The following is a 22690-nucleotide window of genomic DNA, read 5'->3' as shown; positions in this document are numbered from 1 at the left end:
AAGCTTTAGGATACAGATTCCAACTTCTGGCTTACTTCTTTCTGGTGATGATCAACTTTCTGGCTGGGTTTCATGTATACAAGTATTCTTGCCATTTGGGGATGTATTGGCAGAGGTTGCATAGGAAATGGTGAAAACTGCTCAGGACTCAATGGTTATCTGCAGTCATTTTAATGCAAATAAAGCACAAATGCTGTGTTGGCCAAGGGAATGTCACCAGTTCCTGTTATGTGAACTTTTCCTCTAACTTAACCAGTCTGCAGTTTATTCAAATATCATAACCAGACAAGTGTCATCTGGCAAGCTTTATTCTCCTTTTGTCTTTTGTTCTCAACCTTTTTTTTTGCCTTTGTCTACACCATGCAAGATGTTGATGTCTCTTTGACTCTTGCCTTTCAGTATCTTTTTTTTCTGTCCCTGTTCTGCTCTGAGCATTGACCCTACTTCTGTCAACTAAAATCTCTCATTGCTTTGCCTTCATTTTTTTTTTGTACACTTTTCTATCTCTGTTGGAAGGAGTCAGAGCTCACAGAGGTCACAAGTGATCTTTACCTGATCAGATGAAAGCACATTGCTGGCTTGCTTGTCCTTTTCTCCCCACACATGTATGGTTTTCTGGCTCTTGTTAATAGTGAGCTGCCTTAGAGTAGGTAAGCAGCCAGCATATTTTAAGAATATCTCAGATACTGCGTTTGCTCTTAGTGACATCAGTTCAGTGATGTCTCTGAGACTCATTCACATTGATTTCTTTCACTGAATCTTTACATCAGTAATCAAATAAATTGTTTCTAGCCATGGTGTGTACATTAGCTTGGGTCTCTAGGACTCTTCCTGCACAGTTGCAGCTCTCTGCAGCAAATGTGGGCACTTTTCTAGGCACTTTCAAGGCATTTTCTGCCTGCTGCTGAGAACCAGCGGGCTTCTGTCACCGTTTGAAAGCATTTAAGCTGAGTTTGCAGCTGCTACTTGTGGATTGCTTTGTAGGGACATGCCTTTAGGAAAGCAGTGGGCTCACATTCACTTTGCTATCCAGTCCTTCCACTGTGCAGCACCGTGTGTGTAGACACTTGGGTAGCTCAGGTGCTCAAAGCAATATAGCGCGACGCTCCGCCTGGACTCGTTTTTCCTGCTTCCAGCAAACTCAGCTGTGCCACGTCTGGTACCCAAGCTAATTACTGAAGACCTATCTTTGCAATTTCTTCACACTGCTGCATTTTGCAGAACAGGCATTCGGTGATGGAGAGCAACACTGGCGATTCAGTTTCTGTGAATCAAAAATTTTATGTTTGCAAAGGATTAAAGGAGGTAAAGGAGGAGAGTCTGACAGAAAGGGTTTTGTTCAGAAGATGAGATAGTTGCACAAAGCAGTGTTAAATGCAATGGGTTACACTTCCACACTTCAGCAATTTACAAAGATAAATTCTACCTCCTAGACTGCAATGGGGTTTTCTTGATAAAATATGAGAAGCCTGTCAATCAAATGGTAGACATAATTGTTCTTTAAGTGACCTATTAACATCCCATTCCTTTTAATTAAAAATTGTACTTAAGTTCTTATTCAGGCCATATTTGAAGGGTAAAAACTCTTTCCACATGAGGCGTGTTGCAGGTGAAATGCTGTCACAAGCTGTGTGACACAGGTAAAACTGGAGTGATTGAAGTCCCAGTGCAGCAACATGTGGCTTGCCTTTGGCTCCCTGCTGACACAGAGGGAGATGGAGGGATAAGCAGTATCTCACAGAACCTCACCCAAACCCTTTGCATTCCTTGCCAAAGAAATTGCTTGTAGTTGCTTATTGTGGCATAGAAAGTTATAATATACAGCATTTGCCATAAGTGTGTCACTTCAGAGCAAATGATGGATTATGTCCTTCCACACCCCAAAAGTTGTTCTTTGTTCTGTAATTAAAAAATAAATGTTGCAATGTTGAATTGGAAATATTTTGTGCCGTACAATAAATTTGTTTTGTTAGGTTGCCTGGGTGTAATTGCAACAATGTCACTGCATTAAACCCGTGTCATGGGGTAATGGTTTCCTGCCCCTACGCCAGTGCCAAGCACTGCTTTGCTTAGCAGCTCTATTGCTGTTTATCTCCGTCAGCCCCTGTGATTATTTTCCTTCTGTGAAACTTTTTTTCCTGTTTTGTTCCATGCATACTATAAATTATAGCTCTGTTCGAGTGCTAACCACAAATCCCAAACAGTGGGAAGCTCTGCCATGCCAGAGTGGCTCAGCTGGGAGCTGGTTTTAGGTTTGCCCAAACTTGTCGGTGATACGAGGGGAGGAAGGCGCTCCAAACCGTGACGGTCTGCTGGGCCCCTTCTACCCATCTGAAAATTGATCCCTCTTAAACAGTTTAGAGGACCCTGGGGGTCTTGCAGCTTACATAAAAAATGAAAGCCCTTCCTGTCTTAGAGCAGTGCAAGCAGTCAATACAAAAGAGAAAAATGATCTTTTAAGTGTATCCCATTGAATCCATTATCTCGAGGGCCCGAGCTTGATGCTTCATCAAAACATCATCGTCTTGGTGATACATGGGGGAGAGGGTGAGGGGGATTTCAGAGAAAATGCTGCAGTACTCTCAGTGCCACAGGACAAGCTAAATATGATACAAGCCAGAAAATGAGAGCTGCAGAAAAACTGATATGTTCCTCCTTATAACATACTGAATTTTGCATGTTTGAAACAAACAAATCTTTCAGGAAAAGTTTTGAGTGTTTCTTTTGTGGTAAGAAAGTCCTGTTGGGCAGCTTGTACAGTAATTTCTTTGCTTTCAATGAGAATGTAAATTTGCAGGTTTTTTAAAAATTATTATTACAGTGATAAAGAAAATAAGGGAGGAAATAAAAATCAGTGTTTGTACAATCAGTACCTTCTACCCTTGTTGTGGGAGGTACTGATAGGGTTGAAGTGCTCTACCATTACCTCAGTTGTTGTTGGATTTCTGGTTCTCGTGAGATTGTTGGTTTTTGAAGCTGAAGTTTTAAAAATCTTTTGCATGCCTGTGCTAATGATTCATATGTTTTTCTTAGACTTGCATGAAAGGAAAATCATTGATATCTATTGTTCTGAGTTTGAAGTATTTATAGCAGCACAGTTTTTTTACCAGATTACAGGGGTAGGAGCTGATCTTTTGCTGTCAGTATTTCCTTACTGGATATAGTAAAAATATTGCTCTTTTGCTGGATTATAAGCAGTAAAACAGAAGAACTGGAATTTGTTTTCAATAACCAGTAGCATTACTAATTCAGAAATACTATTGAAAAAAGGTGTTTTTTTGGAAGACAGAACAACAAAGCAGCACTATTTCTGAATGTAACTGAGCTGTCAAATGCACATCCTTTGGGGTGTCCTCCATTTCCTTTGGTGAAAGCCTAGCTTAAATAAACTGAGCAGTAGGCAGAGGGTGTGTGCCTTTGCACAACAACATACACCCAGGTGCTTTGTTGGCCAGGGTGATCCCAAAGGCAGAGCGCTGTCAACATTCCTAATTGGTTATTACCCAATAACACACACCCTCCAGTGTCTTGGGACTACAAAACACTTTTTACCTAGCCTTCCTACATGAATAATGAAGCACTTCAAATATTCATCCAATTATAGTCAGCCTCTCTCTTGGCTAAGGATTGCCAAATGCAATTGGACATACTTCTGACATAGAATTTCAGGCTATATCTATGTTGGAAGGCTTTAGTCATAATTCTTGACTTCTGGGGAGAGATTAGATATCACCATGATGGTAATTTCTCCAGCCTCAAAAGCTATTGTTTATTCACTTTTGCTATGAAATTCTAGTTTACTCGTGGTATAATGTGGGAGTTTTAGGAATATTTTTTTCATTTTATACTTGGAGCTTGTCACATGAAACTGCTTGTGTTTGTTTGAAACAATGAGATGTTTTGCTTTTTCTCCAAGTGCTGTGGCTACAGCTGCACAGGACTGAAGTTGCCATAAAGCATGCGAAAAGCAGTTAATGTTAACTTTCAAACATGTAAGCTATATTTATATTCATCTTACATTTTTTCTGAATATTTTGCTGCCCAACACAATTGACTCCTGATGTGGCAGTGGCTGACTTTTAAATACGTTTTTCTCGTGCCTTGCTAACATTTTCAAAAACAATGTCCTTATCCTTTGTGGAATATTAAGGTTTAATTTTGCTTTACTGGCTTCTCCTGTGTATGATCTCCCCTGAGTGATAATCTTCCCTCTGGCCTTTCAAAACCTGATGAGGGTGATGCTCTGCTCATGGCAGCTTCCAGCTCTGCTGCAGTAATGCCATAGGGAACCGCTCTGGCTCCATTGTGCTGCCACAGAGAAAAGCCCAGTGTCCATCATTAGAGATGCAAAGGAGATGCATGAGTAGAGAAGTGGTGGCAAATGTTATTCTAGGGAGATACCTGCCTGCTTATTTCCCCTTTGGAAGAGCTTATGGGAAAGGGAAAGGAGAAAAACTGCTGCTGTTCTGTAGCTAAAGCGTATTTGGAGGCTCCACTTTTCATCAGACATTCTCATTTTCCCAGTTTCTAATATTGCAGTCTCATAAAGCTGGGCCTTGGGCCATGCCTCTCATACTGGCCTGCCCTTGCTTAGTAGCTAACCTCGATAAACTCATCAGCAGAGCTACAATTGCACTTTCCCACTTCCATTTTGGATTAATGGTGTAGCTGAATGGATGCTGCTCTCCCGACCACAGAGGTCTGATTCTAGATGAGCATTTAATTCTCCTCTTGGGAAGTAGAAATAAAAGCCCTAATCAGGTATGTTTCATGCTTCTCTCTTGGGTAGACTCAACAAAATGAAGGATGAAAAAGATGCTATTGGAAGTTGCTACTGTCTGCTGTCATTACAAGGCATAAAGCGCTGGTTTGAAAATAGAAACAGCTGGTATGGGTGCAAGTTTCAATTGTGTTTAGCTTGCATGTCGGTCAGTTTATTATTTTCTATTAAAATGCAAAGTAGTTCAGTCAGAGGTATAAAGTCCTTCTTCCTTTTGTTTATTAATGAAATCCTGGAAACATGATAAACATGAATGGCCCTGGGAGTGATGAAGAACATATAACAGGTTTGGTACTGTGTAAAAACGTAAAGCTGACAGTGTAGTTCCTATTCAGAGAACAAAAATGTGTCATGTTGTTCTGCAAACCTGAACCTGAGCCTGCAAAAACTCTGCTGGGCCGTGCCAGACTGTTTCACATTGGGACGACTCATCTGAAGATCTTCTGGGAGTTTTTATTCCAATACCCCTTTCTGTTGCTGTGAAAGACCACAGAAAGGGCTCTGTCCCTTGACCTTGCATGTCAGAGTATTTTTCTTTGCAGTGTGCTTCCACTGGGAAAAGTGATGAAATTTTTATCAGTTAGAAATTGCAGAGGCTGTAGACAGAACAAAATAAATGGGGTGAGGTCCCAAAAAAGCAGTCAGTGAAATCTAGTCCTGATGAAGGTCAAGTTTGTTGTAGCACATTGCTGACTAAATGCACATCCATCATAACAGAGAGTTTATTTTCCTCACTGATGTCCTAATATTATTCTGCCGTAGTAACAAAATGTTGGCAATGGTGGGGCAGGTAGTGTGGAGCAAGTTGATGCCCCTGCTCTGAAGTGACTCCACATGCTTCAGCCAGCAAGAATGTGTTGCTGTCAGCTTTCCCTGCTTCAGAGTTGAGGTGAAGCTGCTTCTTTGTCATATCTGTCTATTTCTAATAAATAATAAGCCAGTGATGTGCTCCTAAAATTAGACATGGATTATAATTTTGCCTGTGTTCACAGACCATGAGGAGCAAACATGCTTTGTTCTGACTTCAGTCCTGCAAAGTAGCCTGAGCTGCTGTCACAGTCATATGCTGGCTGTTTCTGTGCCCCTCACTATTTGTTTAGCAGAGGATTTTCCTCGAAGATCAACCAACTCTTGAATCACAGTGGAGAAATACCCCTTCCTTTTGTCATCTCTTGTGAGGCTCAGTTCTTCGTAAACACTTCTCAGGGATCCCTGCAAAGCTGTTGCTGCCTTTGTGTTACCCATGTGAATATGGCAGACTCGTTCTTCACTGCAGCGTAGATCCCCGGGGCAGATCTCTGCCGGAGGTCTTCTGACATCAAAGCACATGGATAGTGGTTGGTGGCAATTAGAGGCGGCAAAGATGGATTATGTGCCTGCACCCACTGTGGCTGGAGCTCTGGGTGGGCTGCAGGATTCAGGGATGGAGTGGGCACAGCTGCTGAGCAGTAGGGCTTGGGGAAAGCATCTGATTCGAGGGGCAGCTGCAAGCAAATGAGACCTGTGGTCCTGCTGCTCTTGTTCTGCAGTATCAGTGGTGATATGGCAGAGCCCAGTCTGACCTCAGGTGCCTTCTCCCTCCTGTTAAAACCCATCATGGTGCTGGTTCTGCCTTCTGCTGGACAGCTGGGCAGCCCAGGTCCATTTCACCGTCTGTCATGAATTGTGGGTCGTCATCTTGTGGTATACACTGAGGGAAGAAAAGCTGTGCAAAAGTGAGGGGCCAAGAACTGCACTCTCAGCTTCCATCACAGGACTGTGAGGTTAAAACAAATAAATACAGACTCTTGTGCATAGGTTGGTTACCAATATTTAATATGATGGTCTGACTTCCTTGTCAAAGTTGGTTGTTTTAACACATTGTCTATCTCCAGACTTCTTCCTTTCATGGTGCTAATTGGCTTCTGCCTGCCACGAAAAGAGGAGGTTTTTAGAAAAATAATGGAAAATAATCAAAATCAAACTATAGCCCCAAACTGTTTGTTGCAATACCAGTGGCTTTTGGAGAGATGGGGCTTTGATGAAACAGTGCAGCTGTTGATTACCCTAAACTATTTTCAGTCTTCTGCAACTTTCGATAACATGGTTCCATAGATCTCCTGTAAAGATAGCAGAAAACAATTTATATCTATGCCTTGGGGTGAGGAAAGGAAAAAAAAAATCAAAAATCTACCAAGACACCTGGATTTCTGCAAAATTAAAATTTTATTACATTCACATATAGAGCAAAAGGCATTGGTATTAACTAAGTATACAAGTGGAGGGAATAATGCAAGGTGGTTGTAATGTGTTTGATTTTCAGCAGAGGAGAGGAGAACTTTCTGGAACAGTTTTCTGTCCCCAAAAATGTCTGTATTAGAACTTACATTTTCTAAAACACTGTAGGTTTGAAATTCAGTATTTTTTCTTAGTAAATTCTTAGTTGTTTTTTCTTATTGTTAAGGAAATTTTGGTATACGTACCCCTGTTGGTTCTTGATCAGTTGGGGTTTTTTCAGTATTACTGCAAGCTGCAAATTAATTTATTGATATGAGGGTTGTGTGGTGTTGCTAGCATCTGGGGAAAAGGGCAGATGCAGTATGGAGAGACCTTTAGGAAATGGTGCTTTATTTGCTTCCGTTGTTCCAAGTGTTATATTTTCCTCTTTTTAGAGAAAAGCTTCACAGTTAAGTGAATGAAATAATGAAAACCTACAAACTCAGGCAGTAGTCTGCTTCATCAGCAGCATATTTCTACTAGTTTAAAAGCAGTGCTCAGCTTAATAGGCATCTTCTTGTTTATTAGCAGCCTGGAACCACCCCAGGAAGATTTTCACTGTTGGGTTGTGCTGGTTGCCACAGGAAGATCACAACGGGTGTAGGACATACATCCTCCCTGCTGTAAATCCTCCAGACTGATGGAGTTGAGCTTGGGTGTTTCTCCACAGATCATTTCCCCCCTGCATTCAGCATTTATTAGTTGCTATTTGCCAGAGCTGTCGCAGTCTTTGGGGTGCACAATCGCTGCTGTGGTGGTGCACAAGGTGTGCATGGAATGAGACCCAGTGTGAGTGGGCTGCCCTCCACGGGAGTCTGTGTCTGTCCGTGGGCTGCAGCTGGATTCTACGGTCTGCTCACCTCAACACCCTGCTAAAACACTTGAGGCTGACTGCCTGCATTTAGGGAGTGAGGCTCCTAAATATGATTTTGGATGTCACTCTTCTGTATTCCTGTAGTGAAGCTGTAGCTCAGGAGGAAGGACCAGTCAGCTCCTCTATGTGAGAGTAACCTGACCTGATGAGTAAAAGAGCTCTTAAATTAAAAATGTTACAAATTCTTATACAATTTAGGAGCACTACAAACTTTTGCTCTGAATTTAATACCATATAAATTTTTATTTAATAGAGCCTGACTTTTAAAAAATTGAAATGAGTGTCGAGGAAGAGTGTTAGATTTTGTTTCATTTGGTACAGTTAGTTTCTGGTCATTTTTGTGAGTGGGATATACACTCACCTTGACATGGGAAGCTAATCCTGTGCACAGTTTCTGCTTGGACTCTGTGGCTGTTCCAGCAGGGCAGAAGCCTGCAGTAGTGTCCCTGTGCCATCACCCAGCACTTTGGGATGCCCTAGAGTATCTCAAGTGGCAACAGGCAGCTGAATCACATCGTGGATGTTGTTTATTAAAGGAACCATGTTGTAACATTTGCTTTTGTCATGTGGTATTTTTGCAGATTTTGCTTTCTACAGTTACAGCATCTGTTTTCACATCCATGGATTAATTATTCCTTGCACCACTAGTTTATGGGGCTGTATTGCTTCTGTGCTGTGTCTCACTTCTCTTCCTTTCTCCTCTCTCTGCCTCCTCCACAGGATTGCATCTGACCTACTGTTGGGTTTGGTATGGCTGCAGGGATGATTACACCATGGCAGCATCTAATTTAATAAACAATAAAGCCACTGTTTTGTATATGTAAAGTTTGTCAATGAAATAATGTTATCTGTGTGTTTTTTTATCACCCCACCACCACCAAAATGTTCAGGTGTGGCTTTAGCTTTTCTAACCTGTGCAATAAGCATTATTTATTGCTCAGAGCCACTGTCTAAGATGTTTTAGGTGGACTTTCCTGTCCTCTTAACTGATTAGCACGCAGATTCTGTATGACCTGATTTGGTTAATGGTGTGATTTTTCTAGTTACTGAAGTGCAAAAATCACTTCAACCTCTAGCATGGAAGCGATTAAACATGTAAATGTATGGGAATGAGTTATACGGGTGTAAACACGTTTCTCTATGTAGACACTAGTGTGTGTCCACACGAGGAATCACAGCAATGTAATTGTATGGGATGTGAGTTAGTCAAGAAAAGAGCAGTGTATGGTCCTGTGTTTCCCATATTAAATTCTGTGCTCCCCCCTCTTCCTTGCCTCTGTTGTGTATGCTTGTGTGCTATATGGATTGCCCTTCTAGAAGAATTTGTAGTCTAGGGTGTTAGTGTGAAAGTACTGCTTTCAGTCAAGATACAGGAATCTCTGAGCAGGTGGGCTAAGTAAGTAAGGGAAAACACTAATATTTGAAGTATAATAAATGTGCTATTGGGTAGATAGCCTTGCAGCTTCTCTCATTGCAATTAAAGTAAGCTTTATAGGAAAAGAACATTATTTGGGCAGCCAGGGTGACCTTTGTAGTTTTCATAGTATATGTGTAATAATATTATCTCAAATACATTTGCCTGCCTCTGTGCAGGGAGATGTGTTGCTTATTTACTAAACATGTCATCAGCATCTCCTGTTCCTCCTCAGTTCAGCATGTATCCCTTCGGCTGTGTTTTCTGCATATTATTTGAGTCCTGTTCTGAAGAGTCATTCTTGCGTGCTTTCTTCACAACATTGCTTAGTCTGGTACCTTCTTGCTTCACTCAAAGGGGCTTAAAAAATTAAGGCAAGTGTGCTTAGTGGTAGCATCACAGAGGAAATTTGGCACATGCTTGGACAGAGTTCATTTTTCTAGGTCAGCCCCCATCTACCTTACCCATTTTCCCTTCCTGCAGTCCCTTCCTCATCCATTAGAGCTCGAGCAGATGAAGCAGGGGTCCCGTGGGCAGCAGCCTGCTAGGCTGTACAACCCTGGCTTGTACCTGACTTGAGTGCCAAGTTCAGGGTGCTGTGAGAAAAGAGTGGATCATTAAAATCTAAAGTCTAAAATCCTTCACACAAAGGGAGGTTTGCAAATGTGACTTGCAGGAGCATCTCTAATATCTGACATATCTTAACTTGTGAAGCTTGTTTTGACTACTTTAATAGTGTTCTTTGCAATGTATTTTTTTTTCTCCTTTGCCTATTTGTGTAGGGATTTTAAAAAGCAGACTGAACGTCTTTTCCACCTTCCCTGGCAAATCTGTCTTCTGACAGTCCAAGCCCTAGTTCAGCAGCAGGGTTGGGACCTGGTAATCTGTTTTAGAGGCTTCTGCTGCACAAGCTAACAGCAGCAAATTGTTGTCCTCTGTGTGAACCGCACTTAAGAAGGATGTTACAAAGTTTGAGTGTGACTTTCATGGGTATTTATTGAAAGCAGAAGAGTGAGAATGTTTGGGAATACTTCATTCCTTCATTCTGGGCTCTGGAGGGTGATGTTTTCTGGGAATGCAGGCACAAACATAGTTAAGACACAGACATCGAAAAGTTTTAGAAGTGCTTTGTCTCTCTGAATTTTATTCATTAATGGGAAGCTTTTACTTAGGCTTTAATGCAGTAGTGGCCTTATTCTCTCTCTCAGGAAGCAGTTCCTGTAGAATCCCCCCCAGAGCACACAAAGGTTAATTGTGCAGTCTCCTGCTTTTATGGGCTGCAATGAAGAAGGAGCTTGTGCAACTCTTGCAAAGGGAAAGGCAAGTGTGTTCTTGTCCTGTCTATGGAAACGTGCTGTCCTTTCTCTTGGAGAAGGCAGCAGTTAACAAAACAACATAGATGTGATTTCTGGCTAAGTAGTCAAAGTTGTGAAGATCTTGGAAAGTTTAATTCATTATGGTTTCATTGCCATGCTTGTAATTTATATGGAAAGAGGTTCCAGGCATGTTAGAGTGATGCCAGGTTCTCGAAGTAACATCCTGGAAAGGGGCAGAATTAGCAATATCTTACAGATTCAGCAAAGCATATATATGCTGTAGTGGGGTCTCTACTGGGTTTGGATCCAGAACTTGTTTGCCACTACTTTTCTAAGGCATTTAACGGAGAAACTTGGAGTGTTTCCTGATTTCCAGTGATTCTTATGTGGAATTTTGATGCTGAGTCTTCTCAAGGATACAGAGGAAATACTGAGAGCTAACAGTGGTTTGAATGAAATTCATGAAAGCTGAGGGGCAAGCTTGATGTACAAAGGAATACATCAAAGGATTTCCCCTATTCTGAGTCTTTTTTTTTTTTTTTTTTTTTTTTTTTTTTTTTTTTTTTTTGTTGGTTGTTTGGTTTTTCTTGATCATGAGTTTTGAAAGGGAAATGGCTCTGGTAGTTGTTTTCCAAGCTGCTTTAACGGTATCCTCTCTATTGTGGAATCTGCATGAACAGGTTTATCAACAGGGACTTGAGGATGGGTATTGTTAACAATCTTTTTATGGGTAAAAAAAAAAAAAGTAGACAGGCTCAAAGGGGGCTGAGTTGAAACTGATATATTTTTGCTTTTTACTTAAATGTGATCCTAAGACACAAGTTCCACTTTTTTACATTGCTGCCTGTGAAGGAGTTCAGTGTTCTGAATATATAGGTTATCATGGCCTTTGGGATGTTGTGCATCCACTGGTTTACCTACTTTCTGGCTTTTGGTATTGAATGATAAACACTCCTGTTCTGCTCCTATCCTCCATTATCTGTACTCACAGCCAACCTGACCATCTTAAACATGATTAAAATATAATTCAAAAGTTATTAGCTAATTATGACGCAAAGTACTTAATTTGCCATTGCACCCTAATAACTTAAAGGTACTCCTGATAGCTCAGTAATAACCATATCATAAGCAAAAGGACACGGTTGCTACTAACTTAATAGGCAGCTTCCCTCAAGATAAAACAAATAACATACCTCAATGAAATCGGATTCAAGCTTAGTAAAATCATCTTGGCAAGCAAAGAGAGTATTTGTTAATTTTTCTGTGAAATGTTATCATTGCCAAGAAAACTTGGTTACAAAAAACAGAGATGGCAAAAGTATTTGCATGAATAATGGATTTAACATTTCATTGGTTTAAGTGATTTTAGGAAAAGTGGTTTTGATATGCTCTGGAAAACTAGAAAGTTTTTAAGGACTTATTTGCAAGATACCAAACACTGTAGGAGATTAAAGGCTTGTAGACTGTTCTTCAGTATATCCAGTGCATGCCCAAGCCTGAAAAGAAATAGTAAGAGATGGCACTTTAAAAGGCTAAAATCCTGGTGGTCAAGCTGTGGCTATGGTCCCTGGGTGTGCAGGGAAGGCCGTGGGTGTAGCTCCTTATTGCCTGATGTCCTCACAAATACCTTGAGCGAATTGCCCCGTGATGAGAGGGATGATGGCAGGTATCTGCAGCCTCCTGCCCTGCTCCGAGTCTCCAAGATTTGGCGGGTGGGTCACTCAGGGTGCTGGCTGCTCCCAGAGGTGTCTCAAAGTCCTAGAGGAAGAGAGGGGCTGTGGCACCCCACTGTGGCTTGGCTGAAGAAACAGCCAAGCAGTCCCCCAGTTTGGGGATTGCAAGGCTTAAGTTTTCTGGAGACATATCTGTATGGTAGCAAAAAACCTTGAAGGTGTGTTTGGTATCTGAAGACAAGCAAAACTGTGAGGATCAAGGATATAGTCAGTCACAGGATATTCTGAATTGGAAGGGATCCACTTGGAAGGATCATCGAGTCCAGCTCTTAAGTGAATGGTCCGTGCATGTCTTGGGAAGTGTTAGTGACTTCAGTGTCTGTCAGATGGAGGAACCTCACTTTCTGAAAAGTGATGGGGTTTGTGGGGTAAAGCTCCTGGTTTGGGGTGGGAGAACAACTAGTGAGCAGTGGATAGACTCCCCCCCAGCCACATCTGAAGCCTGTAATGCAACCTAAAGATCCAGGAGGTTTGGCTGACGTGATATTGAAATTGCTTTTAAAACACTTACCTGTCCAGCCTTGTGTGAAAAAATGCAGATTAGGTTTCAGCCTGTTCCTCTTATCAGTCTGCATCTGCCTGGTACACCAGAGCAGAGAGAGAAGGAATATGGTAAACAGAAACTCCCTGGCCCATCCATGGTCTGGGGTAGTGCTTTCCTGGCCTCACCCTTGTTACCATCTGGCAATGTGGGAGATGGTTTCCATCTACCTGCAAATACTGTTCTCTGGTCATGAGTCAACAGCTCTCAACATCCCATCCCAACTATTTACTCCTTTCTGTTCTAAAATGTCAGCATTTCTACCAGTGCCATTTGTGTCTGGGTGGATGATTGTCCTGATTCCATGGTTTGGGAATGAGGGTTTGAACAGCCCAAGGGAAGCCAGTGACAGAGACTACATTTTTGGACTGGCTTCTGTTGAGCATTCAGGCACCCTACACCCGCCAGGGTGACTGATTATCAACCAGCATGTTCTGTACACCAGGGGATTGCTGTATTAGCTCTGTTTCATGGTGTAATCATTAAGTCCTGGTGTGAAACTCCTAGGTGCCTAGGTCACCTCTTTAGCAGGGAAAATACAGCTTTTATTTTATTTTGGAAAAACCTTTTTGGGCAGACAGAGATTAGGGTGCTTCTACTGACTTGTGGAGCCTTGGCTGTCCATTTATTAATTCACCCCTGTGCTTGCTGTGACCCATGTGGCCACCTTTGTTCCGCTGTCATTTCGATACACGTCTCTCATTCTCCACGCTCATCTGTGGCGTAGAAAGACGTAGTTTGCTCTCGTGTCAGGAGCATTCCTGCAACATGACTACACCATGTTGTGCAATTCATACTTTTCCAGTTAATGTGTCAGTTTGTCCATCTGGATTAGATCCAGCAACTATTAGTTCATTTTGTAATATGTCTGATTTGCTTTCATCTCTGCTCCTGATGCTGCCTCTGATCAGGCAGGTTGTAGCAAATCCCATGTTTCTCTCTTTTTTCTTAGTTGTTTGGTTTGGGGTTTTTTTGTCTCTAGTGTGTTCCCTGATGATAACATGTCACTCATCGTTCCAGATCCTTCCCATCTGCTCCTCGCGTGCTTTGCTCTGCCTTTAATATTATTCACCACTTTTTGTCTATCTCACTTCCTTCTAAATGCCTCATGAGCCCTCTGAGCTTGCCCCTACCTTTTCATTTACTGTCATGCTGAAGTAACAATCTTAAGATATTTGAAATCTTCTCCATGTAAATGATTCAGTTCCTTAATCTTTAGCAAATATTTCTACAAAGATTTGACATCCTTTTACTCAGTATTTGACATTTATCTATTCTTTAAAATGCTATGTAGTTTTTTTGTTTTAATTTCATATGAACTGGTGTTTAAATACCTCTTCCCTCCTGTACATTCTTCTTCTCTGTAGTTTTGGCTCCTATATAAATACTTTTTCTGTAGAAGTTTAATGAGCTTTTAGGTTTTAATACATTTTTCCCCTGTTACCTTTGCTTTATAATTATTTGTATTAATGCATCTTCTCATAATATAGGAACTGTATGTGCCAAGAAATTCCTGAGACTCATGGACATGAAACATTAAATTAAATGTAAGAGGAAAAAGATAAGAACAAATTATAATAGCACTGAGAGCAAGAGATTACAACAGGGTATTTGGTTAAAATGCGGTTTTCGTAATATATGTTCCTGAAAATTGCAAATGTATTCTGTTATGTTTATGAGCCAACTTTTGTTATGCAGAATTATAAAGGTTGCTATGTATTCAGTCTCTGTGGATCCAAATAATGTGAGTTATTCAAAAAAGAAAAGCAGGTTGATACTGTCAAATTGGTTCTCTGAAAAAAATAATAGAAACCTCATCATTCTCCAGTTGGGTAGAATAACATTTCTCACTGGCATGGACACCACTTCAGCTGTACTAGCTGCTAGGGGACAGTGCAAAATTATATAATTTAGACATACGAGGAAGTAAAATTAAATAGCCATGAGATGAGCATACCATTAAACAGATCTAATTTATAATGGACTCTTATGCAAATTGCCTTTGAGCACTCAGTGAAAGAAAATGAAAAGAAATTAATAAGGACAGCTTGGACTAAAAAGTTGCAGAGGAAAAAAAAAAAGAAAAGCTTGTTACAGCTCACTCTCCACACACTCCAGAGTGTTAAATAAGCATTCCCATTAGCCACATAAATATAATGATGTGATAATAAAACTTGCACTTAACTTTTAAGGACCAAACTCCTAATCACTTTGCTGCAGTGGCTCCAAGCAGATGAGTAAGATTTCAAGTAAAATACATTTGCTTTGTCATGTGATTCATTGTTGGAGGGACAGCGATGTGTTTTCATGAGTATTTTGCTCTTTATTAGCTGCTGAATATCCACCCTTGGTGAAATCCAGGCAGTTACTTGCCTTGCCATTAGTGTGGAATTGCAGGTTCCAGGGCATCACTGATGCTTCTCCTGCTGCACAGTCCCCTCTGATGGGTTAAGAGAAGGACTTCTCACCAGTTGTCCTCCTTTTTTGTTGTTCTGTGAAAGATGTGGGGAGCACAGAACTCTGGCAGCTCAGAACTGTTGAAAGTAGTTTATTGCAAAAGATTTTCAGTTAGTTTGGAGTTTGTAGTGTCCTCTGATAAAGATGTTAATATAAGAAATTATATACTGAATATATTCAATTATAACAAACCTGTATTTTCTCAGAGAAGAAAAGTTTATTTCTGCCTTAGTTTGAAAGTGATATAATATTCTGTATGTTTGCAAACATCAAGGCTTGCAGCTTTTCCATGTTCCCTGGATCCTTTTGATTACAGAAATGAATAATTTTAGCTCTGTCCAATGAAGCCATTAAAACAATCTGTAGAACACTGTCATTTTTTCTTGGCATTAAGTGTTTTGCAATAGTTGACTTGTTTAATTACTACTGGCCATCTTTTTCCTAATTATTGCTGCTTTCCTGCATTTCCAGCTGAGGCAGACTATACTAAAGTGAAGTCTTTTCTCTTTACGTGTATAATAATAATATATTTAAATATTTATACAACGAGAGATCAAGGCTATAAACACACTGTATACAGTTTTGCTGCAGACAGTATATTTTTATACTTGACAAGCAGGACTTTTTTTCTGAAGAATTTGAGAAATCCTGCAAGCAATGTCATCTTCCTGTGCTAGCTTTTTGGTATAGAAATGTTGTTATGGGAGTGCTGATCTGTGGGAAGAAAGATTCATCCCTGTAGTATTTTATGGAATTAAAACAATTATATTTTCCATTCCCTGTTGTTTTTTCTCCAGTAAACAAGGGCTTGTAGCTATACCTAGTCTGTGTCCTTTAAGTACAACCAAATTCTCACATGGAAAGAGGGTTTTCCACTGCTTATATTTTCAGCCCTTGAAGCATTCGATTTCTGACAGTGGAATATGATACTTAAAGCCACAGACATTAATTATTACCCATTGGAGGTCGCACTTTCAACCCATGGGACATTAATTTTCCTGATATATGGAAAATTCCAGCCTGTTAGTTTTAATTAAATATTTCAGAAGCACATTTTCTTGTAAATGGACTACAGTTTCTTATCCTTTACCCTTGATATTTGGCTAATTCTGCATATAATTATCATCTTATTTTGCAATCCTCCGTCAAAGTGCTCTCCTGTCTCGAAACTCCATTCAGCTGTTAAATATTTGTCATTTAAAACAGAAAGGTGTCTTTGCCAATCATCAGCCAACATTGTCAAGAAGGAGATGGGGAAAAACCTCTTTCAGGTTTTCTTGGGAAGTGAAATTATAATGATTTACCAGTCCCTTCTTGTGCTAGCAAACTAGTGTCTCTTAAGCATGCATAATCCCAGTGTGAGACCAAGCAGGAGTGCCAGCAAAGCTATGGGTGGCAGGGAGGATGGAGATGAAGTTGTATTGTACAGAGGAGGTGACAAGTGGGGCAGGAGAGAGTGCTTCCCACTGTGCCCCTGGGAACACAAGAGTTCCTGCTGAGGATGCTGAGAGGTGAGGATGCTGGGTGCTCCCCAGATCCTGGCACAGCCCAGTCTCCTGTCCTGATGGGTGTAGCAAATGCAGATCAGGAGCAGGACCCTGTCACAAGATTTGGATCCCATAATACCTCAGGTTTTTCCCTGAAGGCTACATGAAGGATGCTGGAATCTACATTTTTCCATCTGAAAAGGGAAAAAAATTCTTTACAGAAGTCTCTCTGCTGGGGGCCTACCCTTCCAATGCGGTTTTAATATGTAAAAGTGTATTGCAGAGTGATCCTGGGAGGGGATTCAGGAGGGAATTGGGGCTTTGCAGTTCCTGGGCTTTTGCTGCTGCTGCTGCTGTTGTTGCTGCAGAGCAGCAGAGCACTAGGGCAGCACTTTCTGTTAACACTTCCAGTCCATTCCCAAAGCCATTCAGGTCCCAGGTAGCACTCCCAGTGGCTGAGCACTCTCCTCAGCATTATGGTTTTGTCTGAAGGCTCCATCCTCTGATACTATCTTGCTCTTCTCTAAACAATTAATAAAATGGAGACAAAAAGCCTAGAGGTTTAAAATATGTAATTATACAAGTAATTTAGAACTAGGAAAATGCTGCAGAAACCAATTACAATTATACATTTCAGTAATGACTGACTTGGCCAAATACATGTTTTGTGTGTGAATTCCATGATAAATTTGAAGATGACATGCTTGAGTATAAGGGAAAATTAATTCTAAATGCTGAGTACTTCCATATTAGACATAAAATGTGGCTCATACACCACGTGAACAGGAGCCTGTGTTATATGGGCTGTCACAGCTCAAATTTTGAGCAGCAGGGCAGGCAGTAACAAGTCTTTGAGGAAGAAAGCTTGAATAGTTCAAGGGATGGCTTTGAAAAAAAAGTGTTCTGTACCTGCTCATGATGCAAAATATATTTAATTCCTTATATGTTACAGATTTCATGCAACTTGAATTGATTCATGCATTTACTACAGAATTGTAAATGGCCAGCTGGGGTTAATGGAGTTCTATTTCTTTTCTGGTCTCCTCCCAGCTGGTGAGAAACTATAGATGAGATTTGTATTCTGTTCACAACTTATATATATATACCTGCTGCAGGCACATGCATTGTTCCAAACTCAGTTTGGGTTGCCTGTGCCATTTTCAAAGGGAGGGTATTTGGCTGTTGATGCAACACAGTCTGTGGTCACCTGGAGCCCTGCACCTCTGCAGTTCCCTGAGACCCTGCTGCAAGCCCTGCTGCCTCCCCCTCTTTGGGAGCCACTTTGTCTTTTGCCTCTTGAATGCCTTCTGGACATCCCCTTCTGCTGGCCAGTGGATGGGGCGTCTCTCAGCCTGGGGTGCTTCGTGCAGCCAGGAGGGCTTATCTAAATCTCTGAATATTTGGTTGGTTTTTTTTTTTTGGTTTTTTTAAATTTTATTTTATTGCTGGTAGTGGGGGTGCATTGTTTATTCACTGCTTTTAAAACAAAACAAAAACAGTGTGTCATGACTGTCTGTAGTCAAAAAGTACTTCCACATTGCACGCACAGACATACGGACAGGCACACAAAACGAGACCTGCCAGTCACTCCAGCTCATTTCATTGGGAAACCACCAGTGACTCAGGAGAGTTTTGCAAATGCCCCAGTGCAGTGTAACACCAAATTAAAAACATTTATTTGGTGTTACACTGAGGGTTTTGTTTGGCTTTTTCAGCCCTTCCTATTGCTCTAACTAAAGCTGGTTTGGGAGCCCCACATCCAGAAATGTACTCAGTGGTTGATGTTGCAAGATGTGTTGCCAAGCAGAGTTTCTCTAGGTGGCTGCGTGGTTCTGGTGGTCAGTGGGTGGTGTCTGAAAGCTAAGACATTTTTCTGTATTATTTGAGTGTTCTGCTTGATACCTGCCACAAGCAGGTATTAGATTAAAGCATTGCCTCACAGTGAAATGTTATCAACACTGTACCCCCATCTTTATATTACCATTATGTGCTGTCCCTCACCCTAGCTGTGCCTGCCCTGGTGTTGGTTGCAGAAAATGGTATCCAAGAAGTGACCTGGGTTTAAAAAACAATTGAAAATAAAGCAAAGAACCAAACCAAACTACTCCTCAGGTACAGCTTCCAAACTAAATAAAATTCCCTATGTAGTGCTCTGTAAAGCAGAATGAGTCAGTCCAGGGCATTGGAACATCTAGAGGGGATGGGCTGTGCTGAAGGGGACTATCAAAAGAGGTGTCCAAAATAATTGAGGGGTTGTCATCTTATTAGATACAGACTGGGGCAGTGAGGTGGGTGGGAGAGACTGCTGGCCTGACTTGTTCCCTTCCACCTCTCCAGCTCTGCTGCTTGGAACTCAATCAGGCCATGCTGGAAAATATGTGGCTTACACAGTGGTTTGAAACCAGCCCTTTTCTAATGAAACAAAGCCACAGAGCTGCTTCAGTGAAGTTTGCATGGGAGGGTTTTGTAGTGCTGGGGTATTTGAGCAGTTCTTGAGCTGAGCTTGGTCTGACTGTGCTCCTTGTCTCTTGTTTCCTCTCCAGAATTGGCCGGCTTTTCGATGGCACAGAGCCCATTGTCCTCGACAGTCTCAAGCAGCATTATTTCATCGACAGAGATGGGCAGATGTTCAGATATATCTTGAATTTCTTAAGGACATCAAAACTCCTCATTCCTGACGATTTCAAGGTGAGATTTCAAGGGACTTGGATTTTTTGCATCTACCTTGGTAAAGCAAGTATCCTGGTGTGTAGTCAAAACAGAGCCCTGGATAGGGAAGGTGCACTTGCAGGGTATGGTGTTTGATTTCAGGGACATGGCAAAAGTAAGAATGGGGTTGCTAAAGTGGTGTCTTCCTTTCCTAGAGTGGCATCAGTATTAAACTTTCCCCTCCTGGCTATAGTGGTAATAAAGCAACTTTGCCAGATTTGAGCCAGGGAAATGAAATGTTGTACCATACTCATGGAAGCAGAAGTGATGTACAATCTGCAACTGACTGCTCATGAGCTTTGCTGATTACTTGTCTTCTCATGCATTTTTATGCTTCCCCAGTGATTGTAGCAGCTCCAGTTTTCACTCCCACACTGAAATTCAGAAAATGGTGTGTGAATCACAATATTGACAAAATAAACTGCACACATGGTAATATTTGGGCATTAAGTCATAGAATCTTTTCTGCCTCAGACTCTTGAATGCATACTGCAAGCTTAATTTTGGAGTTTCAGAGAAGTCAGGAATGAATAGTTCTATATTTATTATTTAAACTTTAATAAAGAGCCTATTTTTTTTCCCAGTTTTTAGTAACATTGAATTGGTGGTAGTTCAATGTCAGACGAAGGCTACAGAGGCAGAGCTTCAGAATCCATGTGATATTTATCTGCTAGTAGGTATGAGGGTGTATATGTGGTGTCTTCAGTCAGAACAGATCCTTACCTTCACTTAATGATCACAGATCAGTGCCCCTGGTTCACTGCAGGAAATGCAGCAATTGGGATTGAACAGGAGAGGTGATGAGGCAGGGATGGAGCAGTTCACACTGCTATGCAGTCCTTTTCCCTTTATCTGAGACAGGCATTTGGGCATCACAGGTGTGAGGCTGAGTTCAAGAGCTGTATTTCAGCAACCTTTGAATCATCTGCTGTAGACACATCCTTGCTGCTCCCATAGTGACAAGGGCAGATCTCCCTGAATAATGTGGGAGTTTGGAGCAAACAGATAAGCATAATTTCCTTCTTTTGAAGCCTTAGCATGGCTTTGTGCTGCTCTTGGCACTTCTCCTGCAGGTCATCAGAAATACAGAAAAAGGAAAAGCCACCTTTCATGCAATATTAAGAAAATTACATATGTCAAGCTTTTAAAACACATAAATATACTGTAGCTGTGTTGAAATTAAAAATGTAATTCCTGGTAAGTTCACCCAACTGTGATGTTCAGAGGGGTGTCCTCCCCAGTTATACTTTAAGGTGTACAAAAAAACAGCGATTAAAATGAACAGTGTTTCTTGTTTCTTAGAAATACATAGGTTACATTACATTTTTGTTGCACAATAAATGTAAGCAGTATTTTTAACATGACTTAGGTGTCCTCATCAAGTATTTGGTTTCTAGTTCAAATTCAGGACCATATTTACTGTTAGCAGGCTTCTCTTGTCATTCTGTTTCTCTTTCATCCCTAATTCTCATGTATCTCTTTTCTCTGTATAAATATTTTCCAAATGATTTTATGGTCTTACATCTAGAAAAACAAGATTTAATTTTTTTTTTTAAATTTAAAAAATGGCAGTAGGCAGACTCCACATCATCAGTTCTAAATTACTTCTGCAGTGGCTATGCCTAAAAATGCCTTCCCTCTGCTCTGGCATTTGAGATGATGTAGTAAACAATACTAGTGGCAAAATAGGGAAGTATTAAAAAATACTTAATTTTTAAAATGCACTAATATGTGCAGACATTATGCAAATATCTGAATCATTTTACACTAACAAACATTGCAGCCTTCCTCATTTACATTCTTATACCTGTTATAATGCCTGCTAGTATTGCTGTAAGACACAATGGATCCTAGTGATGAATTTTCTGAATCCTGATTAAATTCTGTTCCATCTGTTCAATCAGATCATTATTATATGACATCACTGTGGGGCTGAAATATGGGGAAAAGTGGGAGATTTTTTTTTTTTTTTTGCAGAAGGGAGTTGAGCAAGCATAGCCTTTCCCTACTCTTGCAAGTGCTGCTATACCCATTGTGTTCCCAGTGGCTGTTGGTTATTTTTTGCCTGCACTGTTCCTTTATTAGACCTTCCTACACAGTAATTAGGAGCTCTGTCCGAAGGGTTCCAGACCTAGAGCAGCGTCGGCCTGAATATCCATCTACCTTAAGCACCACATTAGCAGTGCTTCTCTTAATTGTGCACAGTAATGTGTGTGTCTTTCAGGACTACAGCTTGTTATATGAAGAAGCAAAGTATTTCCAGCTTCAGCCCATGCTAGGAGAGATGGAACGGTGGAAACAGGACCGGGAGAGTGGCCGCTTCTCCAAGTCTTGCGAGTGCCTGGTGGTGCGAGTTGCCCCAGATCTCGGCGAGAGGATTACCCTGAGTGGAGATAAGTCCTTGATAGAGGAGGTGTTCCCGGAGATCGGGGATGTGATGTGTAATTCTGTCAACGCCGGCTGGAACCACGACTCTACACACGTCATCCGATTCCCGCTGAACGGATACTGTCACCTCAACTCAGTTCAGGTAGGACGTCACACGTGCAGTTTTTGAAAGGGGGCTGCTGGCCAGGTACCCGTGGGCTGACCCTGTTCCATGTCACTGGAGAGTTTTGGTGAGCAGAATCAGGTGGAGGCTTTAAGCAAGTTACTTATTTCTGTATGTCGAGTTGTCTTTCTCCATTTAATTCATGTATCACCAAATCTCTTTGCAAACAAACTACAGTAGTGTTAGAATTTTCTGTGGTCATAGGGAAAGCCCTTCACTTTCACTTCCAGTGTTGTTTCCTGATCTTTTATAGCAGAGTAGAGGCCTGTTGCAATTGATAGGACATGGGATAATGATTTAAACTAAAATAGGGTTGGTTTTTACTAGATAAAAGGAGGAAAACTTTTCAGTGAGGGTGGTGAAACACTGGAACACGTTGCTCAGGGAGGTGGTGGATGCCCCATCCATGGAAATACTCAAGGGTCAGGCTGGACAGGGCTCTAAGCAACCTAATTTAGTTAAAGATGTCCCTGCTCATTGCAGAGGGTTTGAACTTGATGATCTTTAAAGGTTCCTTTCAACGCAAAGTATTCAGTGATGCAATGTGGCAATGTCTAAAATCAATAGATGTT

At 41.1% G+C, this 22690-nt stretch overlaps 1 protein-coding gene across 6 annotated transcripts in view; it reads left to right on the top strand.

Moving 5' to 3' along the window:
• The window catches only part of KCTD1 (potassium channel tetramerization domain containing 1), a 99143-nt gene that overhangs the window by 73979 nt on the left and 2474 nt on the right, over positions 1 to 22690 (top strand). For all 6 annotated transcript variants that reach the window (XM_064435723.1, XM_064435688.1, XM_064435715.1 and 3 more), the window contains exons 3-4: positions 19402 to 19546; positions 21792 to 22097. In XM_064435723.1, coding sequence (XP_064291793.1) covers positions 19402 to 19546; positions 21792 to 22097 — 451 coding nt within the window. The remainder of the gene's footprint in view (positions 1 to 19401; positions 19547 to 21791; positions 22098 to 22690) is intronic.

Source organism: Passer domesticus, chromosome 1, assembly GCF_036417665.1.
Source record: "Passer domesticus isolate bPasDom1 chromosome 1, bPasDom1.hap1, whole genome shotgun sequence".
In the NCBI taxonomy this organism is placed as follows: Eukaryota; Metazoa; Chordata; class Aves; order Passeriformes; family Passeridae; genus Passer; species Passer domesticus.
The sequence above is the reverse complement of the archived record's forward strand: the minus strand, read 5'-3'. Positions and strand labels throughout refer to the sequence as shown.